The following is a 17,347-nucleotide window of genomic DNA, read 5'->3' on the forward strand; positions in this document are numbered from 1 at the left end:
ATAAGCATACACGAAATTTGAAGTTCTGATTTCTGCTCAAGAGAAAACTGAAAGAGTACTCCAGCCTAGTGTAACAAAACTGAGCAATCTCAATTTCATGAGCATGCACGAAAGTGCAAGAGAAAACTGAGGTTACTTCAGCCAAGTGAAGCAACGAATGAAATTAAGCGATGTTGCTTCAGCTGAAGCAACAAAAGAAAAATTAAGCGATGCAACACAATCGAAATAGAGCAACTCAAGACATGTACTCAGCATATAACAGGTTTTACCCATTGTATAAGCAGCAAAATTACACGACCATAGTAGAACAAAAACCACCGCTCCGATTTACGATACGCAGCACCCGAGTAACAGGGTATTCGACTCCAAAAACGAAACTACCTAAGCTATTTTGAGAGCACAAGTTCCATACTAGGTTCGATATCCGAAGGATATATCAAGACTCTGAAAACCAAACGATAATACTGGTAAGCAGGACACCCAAACAGGCCACCGCACCGAAGGCAGATCAGTACTTGTAGTCCTTGACGTGGAGGCTCTCAGAGGCCCCCTCGCCGAGGGTGGCATCGCCCTTGTAGGTGCCGAGGGTGGCCTCAGAGTTGGCCTTGCACCTCACCAGGAACGCCTTCCTGGCCTTCTCCTCGTTCTCCACCTTGCCAGCCCAGGCCTTGAGGGTGCTCTGCTGGAGGGCACGCCCGAAGGAGAAGGACAGGTTCCATGGCTTCTTGGTCTCGAGCTTGTTCATGGCGTTCAGGTTCAGGGTCGCCTCCTCCTCGCTCTGTCCACCAGAGAGGAAGACAATGGCTGGGACGGCAGCAGGGACAGTCCTCTGGAGGGTGCGGACGGTGTACTCAGCAATCACCTCAGGGGCCACCTTCTTGGCGTCGGATCCAGGGGTGACCATGTTGGGCTTCAGGAGGGTGCCCTCAAGGAGGACATGCTGGTCGTTGAGGGCCTTGTAGCACGCAGCAAGGACCATCTCAGTCACGTAAGCACAGCGGTCAATGTCATGAGGTCCATCAACAAGGATCTCAGGCTCAACAATGGGCACCAGCCCATTCTCCTGGCAGATGATGGCATAGCGAGCCAGACCCTGAGCATTCTGGTCGATGGAAAGCTGTGATGGCTCGGTGGGGCCAATCTTGAGGACGGCACGCCACTTGGCAAAGCGGGCACCAGCCTCGTAGTACTTGGCACAGCGCTTGCCAAGGTCATCAAAGCCCTGGGTGGTGGTCTCACCGTTGGTTCCAGCGAGCTCGACGGTACCCTTGTCCACCTTGATGCCAGGGAGGACGTTGCCCTCCTTGAGGATGTCAACGAAGGGCTTGCCACCCTTGGTGCTCTGGTACAGGGTCTCCTCAAAGAGGATCACACCACTGAGGTACTGGAGGGCTCCAGGGGTGCAGAAGAGGAGCTCACGGAGGGCACGGCGGTTGTCCTCAACATTCTCAACATTGATGCTGGCAAAGCGCTTGCCGATGGTGCCGGTGGACTCGTCGGCAGCAAGGATACCCTTGCCGGGGGTGCCAATGTAGGCAGCGTTCTTGATGAGCTCATCTGCAGGATAACCACCATCAGTATTAAGATGAATTGCCATAACTATTCAGATTGTGCTAAAATCTAGAAAACTGCACAAGTTGAGAGTAGCCATTAACAGCGTTTAGCTAACAACAGATGCACAACAAACTGACTAGCATGATTCTGACAACTGATTATGAATTTTTTACAATTTCTCAAAGATGTATCTGCACAACAGCACAAGGTGGCTAACACGGCCAGGGGCAACAAAGAATTAACATGGCAGCAGAGCAATCAGTACAGCTTGCAACTATATAAGCACAGGATATAGCTTAGCAAAAGAAGCCACTAGGATCTAAACAGAAATAGATTTACAGGGGCAATCTTCAAACAACCATAAAGCCATAGTAAACACTACAACGAACACAAACAGAATTATGTACAGATGGAGCAACGGAGTCCATCAACTTACCCAAAAAAAGTACTTGCAAAATAAGAAGGAACGCCAGTATCATCATTCATATAAAATAATCACTAGCATGGACCTAGCAGTAATCATCAGCATGCAGCCCATCACCCTGACGCGACCTAAATCCACCCAAAGGACTCGGATCTTACAGGCAGTGCCTAAATCCGCTCGAAAACAGCGTAACCGCTAGAACCAAGCAGATCAAAGCACGGCGCGTACGGACGGCACACACTACATCGGATTCGCGAGCAAAGGTAGATCTAAGCACGGCGAACAGGCAACGGATCTACACGCGAGGCAGATCAAAGCGCCGACGTATCGAGAGAACGACGAGGGAGGGGATGGATCGCGTACCCTTGTACTTTCCGCAGTAGGCCGACATGGTCGATGCTCGGGGGGATTCGAGAGCGGGGGAGGGAGGGGAGATTTGGGGCTAGTTGGCAGGCAGGTGATGGGGGTGGTGGCTTTGGTGGACGGGCAGGATTAGGTGGCGGGGGTTATAAAGAGGCCCAGGCTTGGACGAGGGGAAAGAAACCGGCTGTCGGTTCCACAAGCAGAGATTCTAATTAATTAATCCTAGCACTCCTCTTAAGCGAACCAGTCTGTAGTTGGATGGTTAGAGGGACTGTGGTATTTCGAGTTCACCAGGATTCAAGTCCTGGTGCTCGCAATTATTCCTGGATTTATTTCATGATTTTCGGCGATGCGCATTCAGTGGAAGGAGACGTTCCCGTCGATGACGAGGTGACTACGGTTATTTCGTAAATTTCAAGATGATACGTCGGCTCAGTCTTTTGAAGGGGCTCATATGGGTAGGGTGTGCATATGCGCGTTCATAGGGATGAATATATGCGCGTGTATATAAGCGCTTGTGTCTGTACTGTATTAAAAAACACCACCCCTAATATCTGCTTCAATTTTTTTTGTAAACATTATCACCACGATTAGTCTTCAAAAACCTGTAGGAAAAATACGAGGAAATATGTACAATATGCCATTAAAAACTCCATCCAAAAACTCAATAGAAAAATAAGAGAAACTGACATATTACAATGACTGCATTAATAATGTCTCATTAAAAACCTTCTATAAAAAACCATTTACAAAAAAACTTATAAAGAAAAAAAGTGCAATATCAAAGATCTGAGGATCACAAACAGATTATCATTCAGAGATACACTCCCTATTAGAATAAATCTGAGACACTCCGTCGATCATCCAAGAACCAAGCAATTACACAATGCACGACACCGAGATTTGTTAACGAGGTTCACCGATATGGTTACATCTCTGGGACCTGACTACAGGCGCTCCTCCCCGTGATACCGCTACAATACCGCACTCAGTCGCCCTGGACGTCGGCAGTCGCCCTGGACGTCGGCACATGCCGCTGGCTTCCCCTGCATTCCTGTGCTACTATGTTGGCATATGTTACATCGTGTGTCTACCCTCGATATATATAAGAGACCTAGAATACAAATGTCCTACTAGGACACGACTCCATATCTTGTAAACACAATACTACTCAGAGTCCAACTGTAACCTACTTGTACACAATATTCGACACAACTCTAACAAACTCCACCTTGGCGAATATTCTCCACCACCTTGAGTTCGTCAATGCATCAAACTTTCATATACATTGGACTTGAGCTTATCCCATGAGCACCACTGCTACTCCAAAGACTCCATATGACTCCACCTGCAACTTGTAGTCCGTTCTTTTCTTGACCACAGTCAATGCTCGAGCGAAATTAAGTTCCACATTACTCTAGTTTGCGCTCCCAACTTCCAGTGTATCCGTCCAATGCCATCACACACTGATCATTGACATGCGTGAAAGTGAACAACTAACATATTGGATATCACACATAAGAGTTACCTGAACTCAACATCACCGCTCATTTCTTGCCCGTCTGTCTGAAACTTGAAAGAATTTCACCATTGCTTCTAATCATCGCGAGTCAAATTCGCAGTTGTCTCACCACATGTATGACCACCAAAGCCATGACCTGTCTCCATGTCCCGTGCGTACTGCACGCCTCGCCGCTATTACCGCATCGAGCCTCCGCTATCCCGGTCGAGTCTCAAGGGTCGCAAAACCACACCACTCAACCCCCACTACAGAGTACCACCGATCATCACCGACCGATGACAAGTCTCATGCTTCCATCAGACCACTGGGCTCCAGTCCGAACTACGTGTCACTCGTTTTTTCCCACTGAATAGGCTTCGATTCTCTGGATCCTTACACCGTAGCCCCTCAATCTAGCTCCACCTTCAACATGACTCCATGGTAGATGATCATTCCACCCTCGCGCTCGTCGACTTCAAGCTCCGTGTGTACATCACCTTGAATCAACCCCGCGCCATAGTCTTGTCGAAGTCACACAAGCCCTCAGGCCTGCGCCACGTGTTTCCACGCTCCAGAAATCGGTCACCATCAGTATCACACTCCTATGTAATTGTCGCCAATCCCACCTCCGTCTTCTGTAACAACCGACTTGCGTCGATTCGTCAAACTGCCTAGTCAGACCCGGCCGAACTCGTTCGACTATATGACACGCTCGAGGCTCCCAAATCGTCTTTGGAAAATTTTCATCCATCACATGATAATTTCATCTTAACTGAATTGACTTCCCGCAACGCCTTCAAGCATCTTTGTTGTGCCAACAAATCTTTCATCCGTGTCTGCCATAACCCAAAGTTTTTAGTTCTAATGAACTTCTCCATCTCAAACCCGATGCCCGATGGCATCATGATTCTTTGTATGGCTGACCTTGAAAAAATTAACAGAGCTTCTTTCCATGATGCCAAAGTACATAAGCAAACCTAACGTGGTCACCTCCCAGCACTAGTAGCAATTCAACCAAAACAATGTTGGTCTTCACGTGGTGTAACTCCTAGGCTCAACTCTCAATGCTAGCTATTTGCTTTGTCAAATCCTTAGCCTTCCTGACGTACGCATATCCCTTGATAGACTTTTTCCTTGCCGATTGATCTGCCTCCGTCCGTGTCACACAAGGACTGGTCCTTTTTTTGTTCCAAAACAAAACTCGTTTCGCTGCTTTGTAGCACTTCCTGCGTGCTTCACCGGCCATCTGAACCTGCTCGCGTTGCCACGCCTTGGCCTGTCCAGCTGCACGGGTCGCTACGGCCAGCCCCGCCTGGGCTTGCCTGCCCAATGAGCCACCAGGCGCTAGTGATCTCAGCGCCCGCCTAGAGTACGCTCGCACCATTAATCCTTCGACCCACCGCCGCACGACTCTCCTGATGATGACCCACAAGTGTAGGGGATCTATCGTAGCCTTTTCGATAAGTAAGAGTGTCGAACCCAACGAGGAGTAGAAGCAAATGATAAGTAGTTTTCAGTAAGGTATTCTCTGTAAGTACTAAAATTATCGGTAATAGATAGTTTTGTGATAAGGTAATTTGTAATGAGTAACAAGTAATGCAAGTAAATAAGGTGCAGCAAGATGGCCCAATCCTTTTGTAGCAAAGGACAAGCCTGGACAAATTCTTATATAAAGGAAAGCGCTTCCGAGGACACATGGGAATTATCGTCAAGCTAGTTTTCATCACGTTCATATGATTAGCGTTCGGTACTTTCAAATTTGATATGTGGGTGGACCGGTGCTTGGGTACCGCCCTTACTTGGACAAGCATCCCACTTATGATTAACCCGTATTGCAAGCATCCACAACTACAACAGAAGTATTAACGTAAACCTAACCATAGCATGAAACATATGGATCCAAATCAGCCCCTTACGAAGCAACGCATAAACTAGGGTTTAAGCTTCTGTCACTCTAGCAACCCATCATCTACTTATCACTTCCCAATGTCTCCCTCTAGGCCCAAACAATGGTGAAGTGTCATGTAGTCGATGTTCACATGACACCACTAGAGGGATGACAACATACATCTCATCAAAATATCGAACGAATACCAAATTCACATGACTACTTATAGCAAGACTTCTCCCATGTCCTCAGGAACAAACGTAACTACTCACAAAGCATATTCATGTTCATAATCAGAGGGGTATTAATATGCATAATGGATCTGAACATATGATCTTCCACCAAGTAAACCAACTAGCATCAACTACAAGGAGTAATCAACACTACTAGCAACCCACAGGTACCAATCTGAGGTTTGGATACAAAGATTGGATACAAGAGATGAACTAGGGTTTGAGATGAGATGGTCCTGGTGAAGATGTTGATGAAGATTGACCCCCTCCCGATGAGAGGATCATTGGTGATGACGATGGTGATGAATTCCCTCTCCTGGAGGGAAGTTTCCCCGGCAGAACAGCTCCGCCGGAGCCCTGGATTGGTTCCGCCAAGGTTCCGCCTCGTGGTGGCGGAGTTTCCTCCCGTGAGCTTGCTTATGATTTTTTTCCTCGACGAAAGACTCCATATAGCCAAAGATGGGCATTAGAGGGCCACTGATACGTCTCCGTCGTATCTACTTTTCCAAACACTTTTGCCCTTGTTTTGGACTCTAACTTGTATGATTTGAATGGAACTAACCCGGACTGACGCTGTTTTCAGCAGAATTGCCATGGTGTTGTTTTATGTGCAGAAAACAAATATTCTCGGAATGACCTAAAACTCCACGGAACATCTTAGAAAAATAATAAAAAAATCCTCGCCAAAGATGAAGACCAGAGGGCCCACACCCTATCCACGAGGGTGGGGGCGCGCCCCCCCTACCTCGTGGGCCCCCTGGATGCCCTCCGACGCCAACTCCAACTCTATATATTTGCTTTCAGAGAGAGAAAAAATCAGAGAGAAGAAATCATCGCGTTTTACGATACGGAGCCGCCGCCAAGCCATAAAACCTCTCGGGACGGCTGATCTGGAGTCCGTTCGGGGCTCCGGAGAGGGGGATTTGTCGCCGTCGTCATCATCAACCATCCTCCATCACCAATTTCATGATGCTCACCGTTGTGCGTGAGTAATTCCATCGTAGGCTTGCTGGACGGTGATGGGTTGGATGAGATTTATCATGTAATCGAGTTAGTTTTGTTAGGGTTTGATCCCTAGTATCCATTATGTTCTGAGATTGATGTTGCTATGACTTTGCTATGCTTAATGCTTGTCACTAGGGCCCGAGTGCCATGATTTCAGATCTGAACCTATTATGTTTTCATGAATATATGTGAGTTCTTGATCCTATCTTGCAAGTATATAGTCATCTACTATGTGTTATGATCCGGCAACCCCGAAGTGACAATAATCGGGACCACTCCCGGTGATGACCTTAGTTTGAGGAGTTCATGTATTCACTATGTGCTAATGCTTTGTTCCGGTTCTCTATTAAAAGGAGGCCTTAATATCCCTTAGTTTCCGATAGGACCCCGCTGCCACAGGAGGGTAGGACAAAAGATGTCATGCAAGTTCTTTTCCATAAGCATGTATGACTATATACGGAATACATGCCTACATTACATTGATGAATTGGAGCTAGTTCTGTGTCACCCTATGTTATGACTACTACATGATGAACCGCATCCGGCATAATTATCCATCACTGATCCGATGCCTACGAGTTTTCCATATACTGGTTCTCGCTTATTTACTTTCTCGCTTCTACTGTTACAATCACTACAAAATACCAAAAACATTACTTCTAGTGTCTTTACTTTTGTTGCCGCTACCACTACTATCATATTACTTTGCTACTAAACACTTCGCTGCAGATACTAAGTTTCCAGGTGTGGTTGAATTGACAACTCAGCTGCTAATACTTGAGAATATTCTTTGGCTCCCCTTGTGTCGAATCAATAAATTTGGGTTGAATACTCTACCCTCGAAAGCTGTTGCGATCCCCTATACTTGTGGGTTATCAAGACCAATTTCTGGCGCCGTTGCCGGGGAGCATAGCTCTATTCTTTGAGTCACTTGGGATTTATATCTGCTGGACACTATGAAGAACTTGAAAGACACTAAGACAACAATTTATCCCTCAACTACGAGGGGAGGTAAGGAACTACCATCTAGCTCTGCACTTGATTCACCTTCTGTTATGATTAAGCTAGCGACACCTAAACCTGCTTCTGCCATTCGTTCTGATATGTCGCATGTTATTGATGATGCCACTTCTGCTATGCATGATACTTATGATGAAACTGCTTCTATGCCTGATACTACTGTGCCCCTTAGTGATTTTCTTGATGAACAAATTGCTATGGCTAGAGAAAAAGAAATTATTGAATCTGAATACGATGATGATAGTGATGATGAAAATATGCCTATTATTCCTGAGGGCTATCTTTTTGATATGGAATCTTCTGCCGCTATTTTAGCTTGCAGGGATGGATATGAGCTCAAGAGGTTATTAGTTAAATGGAACAAAGAATCACTTAGAGATAAAATGAAACCTGACCCTGCTTTTGCTACTTCACCTATATGTGTTCCTGATAAGGATTATGAATTCTTTGTTGATCCTGATATAATTACTTTGGTTGAATCTGATCGTTTTATGGCTATGAATCTGAAACTGTTGTGGCACATCTTACTAAGTAAAATGATATAGCTGCCCTGTTCACTAATGATGAGAGATCGCGTTACTTCTATATACTCAAAATATTTCCGTTCTCGTTAAAGGATGATGCTAAGATATGGTTTAACTCTCTTGATCCTGGTTGTGTGCGTAGTCCCCAGGATATGATTTATTACTTCTCTGCTAAATATTTCCCTGCTCATAAGAAACAAGCTGCTTTGAGGGAAATATACAACTTCATGCAAATTAAAGAAGAGAGTCTCCCACAAGCTTGGGGGAGGCTTCTCAAGTTACTTAAAGCTTTGCCTGATCATCCTCTTAAGAAACCTGAAATACTTGATATCTTTTATAATGGACTAACCGATGCTTCCAGAGATTACCTGGATAGTTGTGATGGTTCTCTTTTCAGGGAAAGAACACCGGATGAAGCTGAAATTCTATTGAATAATATGTTGACAAATGAAAATAATTGGGCACCTCCTGAGCCAGCTCCTGCTCCAATTACTGAGCCTATTCCTAAACCAACTCTAAAGAAGAGATGTGTTCTATTTCTCAGTCCCGAAGATATGCAAGAGGCAAAGAAATCTATGAAAGAGAAAGGTATTAAAGCTGAAGACGTTAAGAATTTACCTCCTACTGAAGAAATACATGGTCTTAATTCACTGCCTGCTGAAGCAACTTATGATCTCAATTCTTTATTTATTGAAGAACCTCCTGACCCCGATATCCTGACACAGGTAGTAAAGGTAAATTCTCTCTATAGATATGATAAAGCTGAAGTTCCTCCTACTAAAATTGCTAGTCAGTGCTTGGATGAGTTTGATAACTTTATGTTTAAGCAAGACGACTTCAATGCTTATTTTGGTAGACAACTAAAAGAAAATGCTTATATGATTAGACGCTTGGGTGATTATACGGCTAATATTAAAGGTGAACTTAAACTTGTTAGTAAACATGCTTCTATGGTTACCACTCAAGTAGAACAAGTACTTAAGGCTCAAAAAGAAGTGCTTGATGAAATGAATAGTAAGAAAAATGATTATGCTGTTAGAGTGGCTACTAGAACTGGTAGAACGACTCAGGAACCTTTGTATCCTGAAGGCCACCCTAAGAGAATCGAGCAAGATTCTCAAAGAAATAATTTTGATGTTCCTAGTTCTTCTAAAAAAAGAAGAAGAAGAAAAATGGTAGAACTATGCAAACTTCTAGTGAACCTATTGCTGAACCACCTGATAATCCAGATGATATCTCTATGTCTGATGCTGAAACACAATCTAGTAATGAACATGAACCTAATGAAAATATTAATGACGATGTTCATGATGATGCTCAACCTAGTAATGACAATGATGTAGAAATTGAACCTGCTGTTGATCTTGATAACCCACAATCAAAGAATCAACGTTATGATAAAAGAGACTTTGTTGCTAGGAAACATGGTAAAGAAAGGGAATCTTGGGTTCAGAAACCCATGCCTTTTCCTCCAAAATAATCCAAGAAAAAGGATGATGAGGATTTTGAGCGCTTTGCTGAAATGATTAGGCCTATCTTTTTGCGTATGCGATTAACTGATGTGCTCAAAACAAATCCTTATGCTAAATATATGAAGGATACCATTACTAATAAAAGAAATATACTGGAAGCTGAGATTTCCACCATGCATGCTAATTATACTTTTAAGGGTGGAATACTAAAGAAACTTGGAGACCCCAGAGTACCTAGTATACCTTGCTCCATTAAAAGAAATTATATTAAAACTGCTTTATGTGATCTTGGAGCCGGTGTTAGTGTTATGTCTCTCTGTTTATATCGTAGACTTGACTTGAATAAGTTGACACCTACTGAAATATCTTTGCAAATGGCTGATAAATCAACTGCTATACCTGTCGGTATCTGTGAGGATGTGCCTGTTGTGGTTGCAAACGTTACTATTTTAACGGACTTTGTTATTCTTGATATTCCCGAGGATGATAGTATGTCTATTATTCTTGGAAGACCTTTTCTTAATACTGCAGGGGCTGTTATTGATTGCAATAAAGGCAATGTCACTTTTCATGTTAATGATAATGAGCATACGGTACACTTTCCGAGGAAACAACCTCAAGTTCATAGTATCAACTCCATTGGAAAAATCCATCGATTATAATTGGAGGTTTTGAATTTCCTCTTCCTACTGTCAAAAAGAAATATGATATACTTATTATAGGGGATGTGCATATCCCCGTTGAGGTAACTTAGTGTTATTCAAAATTTCTCTGGTTTCATGATTATCGGAATGAGTTTGTTAACAAGACTTGATCAACCTTGTTAGTGGATTCTTTTTGATGAGCATGAGATGGATGAAACTAGAAGCCAACCTTCTGTACCCTCTCTATATTTTCTGTTAATTAGTAGAAATAAAGTAAAGATAGTATTTTTTCTGTCTGTTTCCTGACTTATCCATGCAATATAAAAATATCCCGAAAATAAAAGTCCTCGGAATGCCACGCCAATTTAATATGATTTTTTCGGGAATATTTGAGGATTTACTGTGCAAAAATTACCGCGGGAGGAGCTGCCACCTGGCCACGAGGGTGGTGGGCGCGCCCCCCTGCCTCGTGGGCCCATGGTGGCCCTCCTCCACTTATCCCAGCACCCATCTTCTTCCTCTGTCTCACACAAACCCGAAAAACCAACTCAAGCACGAGTTCCAGCCACTTTTGCTGTGATTTTCGATCTCCTTGCTCAAAGCACCTCTCGGAAAACTGCTTGGGGAGATTGTTCCTTGGTATGTGACTCCTCCATTGGTCCAATTAGTTTTGTTCTAGTGCTTTATTTTTTTACAAATTTGTGCTGCATAGGTGACCATGTTCTTGAGCTTGCATGTCAAATTTATATGGTTCCAAGTAGTTCTAATGCTTGATTTAGGCTCTGGGCACTTGTAGGAGTAGTTGCTATCAGTTTTATTGAAGTTGGTTCACTTTTGTTTGAAGTTACTAAAAAATTCAGATTATTTCAGAAAAATAATGAGGAGATTTTCGAGGGGTTCATCGAGCTGAAGCTCAAAGGATAAACAAAACGAAGAAGCTCAGAGGCCCAAATATAATTTGCCTCATACTACGGAGATCTGGCCGTGTGAATGGCCTTCTCATAATTTCTTGAGAGAGGCCGGGATTTATGAGGATTTCTATTCATTGATTAAGAATGCTGGCCTCGCCGACTTCGTCCGCGACCAACGTCCACAGTATCTCTTACTCATAAATACTTTTGTGCAAAACTTCTACTTTTTCCCTAAAGAGTCACCTCCTTCAGTAGAGTTTCATTTATATGACGTTGTGAAGAAAATGCCATTGTCTGAATTTTGCGCAGTCTGCAACATACCTCCTGATGGTATCTTAGAGGAACCACCTCGTAAAGAGTTGGAACGATTTATTAACCTTATCTCTATGGGAGAAACCACGAAGGTTTCTGATGCAAGAATCACTAGCATACATTTTCATGTGTTACGCTATTTTGCTTTATTTGCTAGTCGATGCTTGATTGGTCGTGGGAACTATGGGAACCTTAGTGTTCCTGATATTATTATTCTGTTCCATGGTTTATACCGCGACAACACTGTCAGTATGGGCGGAATTATTGCTAGGCGGTTGAGTTTGAACCGTACTAAAGGCCCCATCTTTGGAGGCATTTATGCTTCTCGCCTTGCTGGACACTTTAACATAGCTATTAGGCATTATGAGAAAGAAGAAAAATTGCTGCCTAATGCTTACCTAGACTATAAGAGCATGATAGCTCATGATTTTCTTGTTAAGGACAGGAATGGAGAGCTCAAATATAAGTTATACTTTGATAAACATTATCCTGAAACTATTATGTTGTTTGCTCCTTCTTTGTTTAATTTTGTAGGACCCTACCTCGTTACGTGGGCTGCCATCCAAGCTTACAAGAATCTTGCACCAGCCCCGGAACAGGAACCACAAGATGAGCCTCCACGACAATCTGTTTATTCTTGGGATCCAGAGATGATTGTCAGCCAGTGGCAGTCAGAGTCTTCTTCTTCATCACAGTATGATCCCAACTATTCTTTGTCGCAGTACGACCCCATCTACACCTATGGGTATCCGCCAGGATATCCCTGGCAATAGACCAACTTAGGCCAAAAGCCTAAGCTTGGGGGAGTACGTATTTCTCACCGACATTACATTTATGTTCACACACACACTCATTGCTAGATGTCGATGCTCATACTCTTTCACTGTAATATCCATGCTAGTTTATTTTCTTTTTCCCGCTTTCTTCTTGTGTGTTTGTTAAACCTTAAGAAAAACCCAAAAAATTAGTTGTAGCTTTTAATTAATTTACTTTCCATGCTTGTAGTAGTAATTAAAAAAGGAAAACCCAAAAATATTTCTCGTTCTTCTTTTGCTTGTTGGGAGCTTTCCCGTGTAAATAGTTTTATTTCTTTTCTTTTCTTTGGGGGTCACTAGGAGAAGACCATAATTAAATTGTTGAAGTGGCTCTCATATGCATTATTGTTGATTTAACCAAGAGCCCATATTGCCTTATCTTCTCCTGTTTATTGAATGCTCGCAGATTCCAGCTTAGTCCAATGCACGTACACTCTTATTATTATTCACACCATTCGGTCGTGCAAGTGAAAGGCAATTATGATGATATATGATGGATTGACTGAGATGAGAAAAGCTGGTATGAACTCGACCTCTTTTGTTTTTGTAAATATGATGAGTCCCTCGTTCTTGATTCAGCTTATTATGAATAAACATGTTTGCAATGACAATTAGAGATCATAGTTGCTTGTGCCATGCTTGATTAGCTATGAGTTATAATGATTTACCTTGTGTGCCAACATGCTATTGAGATGATTATGATGTGGTATGATGGGGTGGTATCTTCCTTTGAATGATTTAAGTGACTTGACTTGGCACATGTTCATGCATGTAGTTGAAACAAATCAACATAGCCTTCATGATATTTATGTTCATGGTGGATTATATCCTACTCATGCTTGCATCCAATGTTTATTAATTTTAATGCATGTACATGGCTGTTGTTGCTCTCTAGTTGGTCGCTTCCCAGTCTTTTGCTAGCCTTCACCTGTACTAAGCGGGAATACTGATTGTGCATCCAATCCCTTAAACCCCAAAGTTATTCCAGATGAGTCCACCATACCTTCCTATATGCGGTATCTACCTGCCGTTCCAAGTAAATTTGTATGTGCCAAACTCTAAACCTTCAAATAAACATTCTGTTTTGTATGCTCGAATAGCTCATGTATCAACCAAGGCTGTCATTATCTTCCGTGTTAGGCGGGTTATTCTCAAGAGGAGTGGATTCCGCTCCTCACTCACGAGAAAATGGCTGGTCACCGGGATGCCCAGTCCCATGCTTTATGCAAACTAAATCAAAATTAATTACAAACAAAACTCCCCCTGGGACCTGATGTATGTTGGAGGCACTCATTGTTTCGAGCAAGCCATGGATTGATGCTTGTTGGTGGAGGGGAGTATAAACTTTACCATTCTGTTTGGGAACAGCCTATAATGTGTTTAGCATGAAAGATATCGCCATCTCTTAGTTGCTACGTTGACAATGAAAGTATACCGCTCAAAATACAATTTATCTCTATTTCAAAACCGAGCTCTGGCACCTCTACAAATCCCTGTTTCCCTCTGTGAAGGGCCTATTCATTTACTTTTATGTTGAGTCATCACCCTCTTATTAAAAAGCACTAGCTGGAGAGCACAGCTGTCATTTGCATTCATCACTATTAATTTATATTGGGTATGACTATGATTGGATCTCTTTTACCATGAATTACATTGTCTAGTCAGTCCTTGATCTTTAAAGGTGCTCTGCATTTATTTTTGCGGTCTCGGAAAGGGCTAGCGAGATACCATCTTGTTATATCATATTATGATTGTTTTGAGAAAGTGTTGTCATCCGAGATTTATTATTATGACTTGCTAGTTGATTATGCTATTGATATGAGTAATTATGAGACCTGAGAATTATTGCAAATGTGGTTAGTTATGATCCATGCTGAAAACTTGAATGCTGGCTTGACATAGTTACAACAACAAGAGCAATCAGAGTTTGTAAAAGTTTTTCTTTCTTTCAGTTTGTCAACTGAATTGCTTGAGGACAAGCAAGGGTTTAAGCTTGGGGGAGTTGATATGTCTCCCTCGTATCTACTTTTCCAAACACTTTGCCCTTGTTTTGGACTCTAACTTGTATGATTTGAATGGAACTAACCCGGACTGACGCTATTTTCAGTAGAATTGCCATGGTGTTGTTTTATGTGCAGAAAACAAATATTCTCGGAATGACCTGAAACTCCACGGAACATCTTAGAAAAAATAATAAAAAATCCTCGCCAAAGATGAAGACCAGGGGACCCACACCCTATCCACGAGGGTGGGGGTGCCCCCCCCGCCCGCCCTCTAGGGCGCGCCCCCTACCTCGTGGGCCCCCTGGATGCCCTCTGACGCCAACTCCAACTCTATATATTTGCTTTCGGAGAGAAAAAAATCAGAGAGAAGAAAGCATCGCGTTTTACGATACAGAGCCGCCGCCAAGCCCTAAAACCTCTCGGGAGGGCTGATCTGGAGTCCGTTCGGGGCTCCGGAGAGGGGGATTCATCGCCGTCGTCATCATCAACCATCCTCCATCACCAGTTTCATGATGCTCACCGCCGTGCGTGAGTAATTCCATCGTAGGCTTGCTGGACGGTGATGGGTTGGATGAGATTTATCATATTATCGAGTTAGTTTTGTTAGGGTTTGATCCCTAGTATCCATTATGTTCTGAGATTGATGTTGCTATGACTTTGCTATGCTTAATGCTTGTCACTAGGGCCCGAGTGCCATGATTTCAGATCTGAACCTATTATGTTTTCATGAATATATGTGAGTTCTTGATCCTATCTTGCAAGTCTATAGTCACCTACTATGTGTTATGATCCGGCAACCCCGAAGTGACAATAATCGGGACCACTCCCGGTGATGACCTTAGTTTGAGGAGTTCATGTATTCACTATCTGCTAATGCTTTGTTCCAGTTCTCTATTAAAAGGAGGCCTTAATATCCCTTAGTTTCTGATAGGACCCCGCTGCCATGGGAGGGTAGGACAAAAGATGTCATGCAAGTTCTTTTCCATAAGCACGTATGAGTATATACGGAATACATGCCTACATTACATTGATGAATTGGAGCTAGTTCTGTGTCACCCTATGTTATGACTGCTACATGATGAACCGCATCCGGCATAATTATCCATCATTGATCCGGTGCCTACGAGTTTTCCATATACTGGTTCTCGCTTATTTACTTTCCCGCTGCTACTGTTACAATCACTACAAAATACCAAAAACATTACTTTTGTTGTCTTTACTTTTGTTGCCGCTACCACTACTATCATATTACTTTGCTACTAAACACTTTGCTGCAGATACTAAGTTTCCAGGTGTGGTTGAATTGACAACTCAGCTGCTAATACTTGAGAATATTCTTTGGCTCCCCTTGTGTCGAATCAATAAATTTGGGTTGAATACTCTACCCTCGAAAGCTGTTGCGATCCCCTATACTTGTGGGTTATCAGCCACCAGGGGCCCCACAAGGCAGGGGGCGCGCCCAGGGGGTAGGGCGCGCCCCCACCCTCGTGGATGGTGGGTGGCCCCCCTCTGGTACTTCCTTCGCTTAGTATTTTTTATATATTTTGAAAATAACTCCCTGGAGTTTCAGGGCTTTTGGAGATGTGCAGAATAGGTCTCTAATATTTGCTCCTTTTCCAGCCCAGAATTCCAGCTGCCGGCACCCCCCCTCTTCATGTAAACCTTGTAAAATAAAAGAGAATAGGCATAAGTATTGTGACATAATGTGTAATAACAGCCCATAATGCGATAATTATCGATATAAAAACATGATGCAAAATGGACGTATCAACTCCCCCAAGCTTAGACCTCGCTTGTACTCAAGCGAAAGTCGAAATCGAAAAATATGTCCACATGTTTAGAGATAGAGGTGTCGATAAAATAAAATACGGACATGAGGTATATATATTCTGATCATGGGATCAAAATAATATTCTGATCACAACCTGAACTGCCTGAATAACGTGCTTGAACTTCCCTCTGTACGAACCCGACCTTCGGGCTATCTTCGCAACCATGGCTCCCCCCGTGAATTATTCTGCTTAGTCGTGTTCTATATGGTGTTAGTGTAATCTAGAAATGTTTTTTTAGCAACTAAATACCGGTTTTAAATAGGAATCTCGCTCGTTGGCGGATTTTGCTCTCGGGATCGTGATGTAATTGCGTTTTTTTAATTTTACTGCCTGATTTATTTGACCTGAACTTCTCCTAGTGCTAGGTTGAACTTCCGCCAACATTGCTCAAATGGGGCTTGCGATATACCGTTGGAAAGCTATGGACACCAGTATCATGACCCAAGTTAATTTTTTGGCAAAATGTAAGCGGTTTAAGAGCAGTTTTGAAAACCGTTTTTTCCTCATACAAAAAACATGAATCATATTTTTGATCGCATTTCTAAACCATTTATCGGAATGAGGCAAATAATATGGCGTTGGAAACCTGCTACAAAACCGCTCCTTCCACATGTTGAAAGTTTTCTCTAATTCCCTATGGATAAAGGGTAATTTGGAAAACCGTAGAATTTCACAAACGGAACACCTGAGTTCGTATTTTCGATGCCATTTCTAAACGGCTAATCCAATTGAGGCAAATAATATGGCGTTGGAAAGCTTATGAAAATACGCTACTTTTTCATGTTGAAAGTTTTTTCTAATTTTGAACAATTTAAAAGTAATTTAGAAAACGATACAAGTTCCACC

At 42.9% G+C, this 17,347-nt stretch overlaps 1 protein-coding gene across 1 annotated transcript; it reads right to left on the bottom strand.

The window, feature by feature from the left end:
- Positions 1-223: 223 nt before the first annotated feature.
- Positions 224-2,469, bottom strand: LOC119269816 (fructose-bisphosphate aldolase 1, cytoplasmic). The gene is made up of 2 exons (XM_037551741.1): positions 2,342-2,469; positions 224-1,557 (listed from the first exon to the last, which is right to left on the bottom strand). The coding sequence occupies exons 1-2, from the start codon at positions 2,367-2,369 to the stop codon at positions 509-511; spliced, it is 1,077 nt and encodes a 358-aa protein (XP_037407638.1). The 5' UTR covers positions 2,370-2,469; the 3' UTR covers positions 224-508.
- Between the last annotated feature and the right edge of the window lie 14,878 nt (positions 2,470-17,347).

Source organism: Triticum dicoccoides, chromosome 3A (genome assembly GCF_002162155.2).
Source record: "Triticum dicoccoides isolate Atlit2015 ecotype Zavitan chromosome 3A, WEW_v2.0, whole genome shotgun sequence".
Taxonomy (NCBI): domain Eukaryota; kingdom Viridiplantae; phylum Streptophyta; class Magnoliopsida; order Poales; family Poaceae; genus Triticum; species Triticum dicoccoides.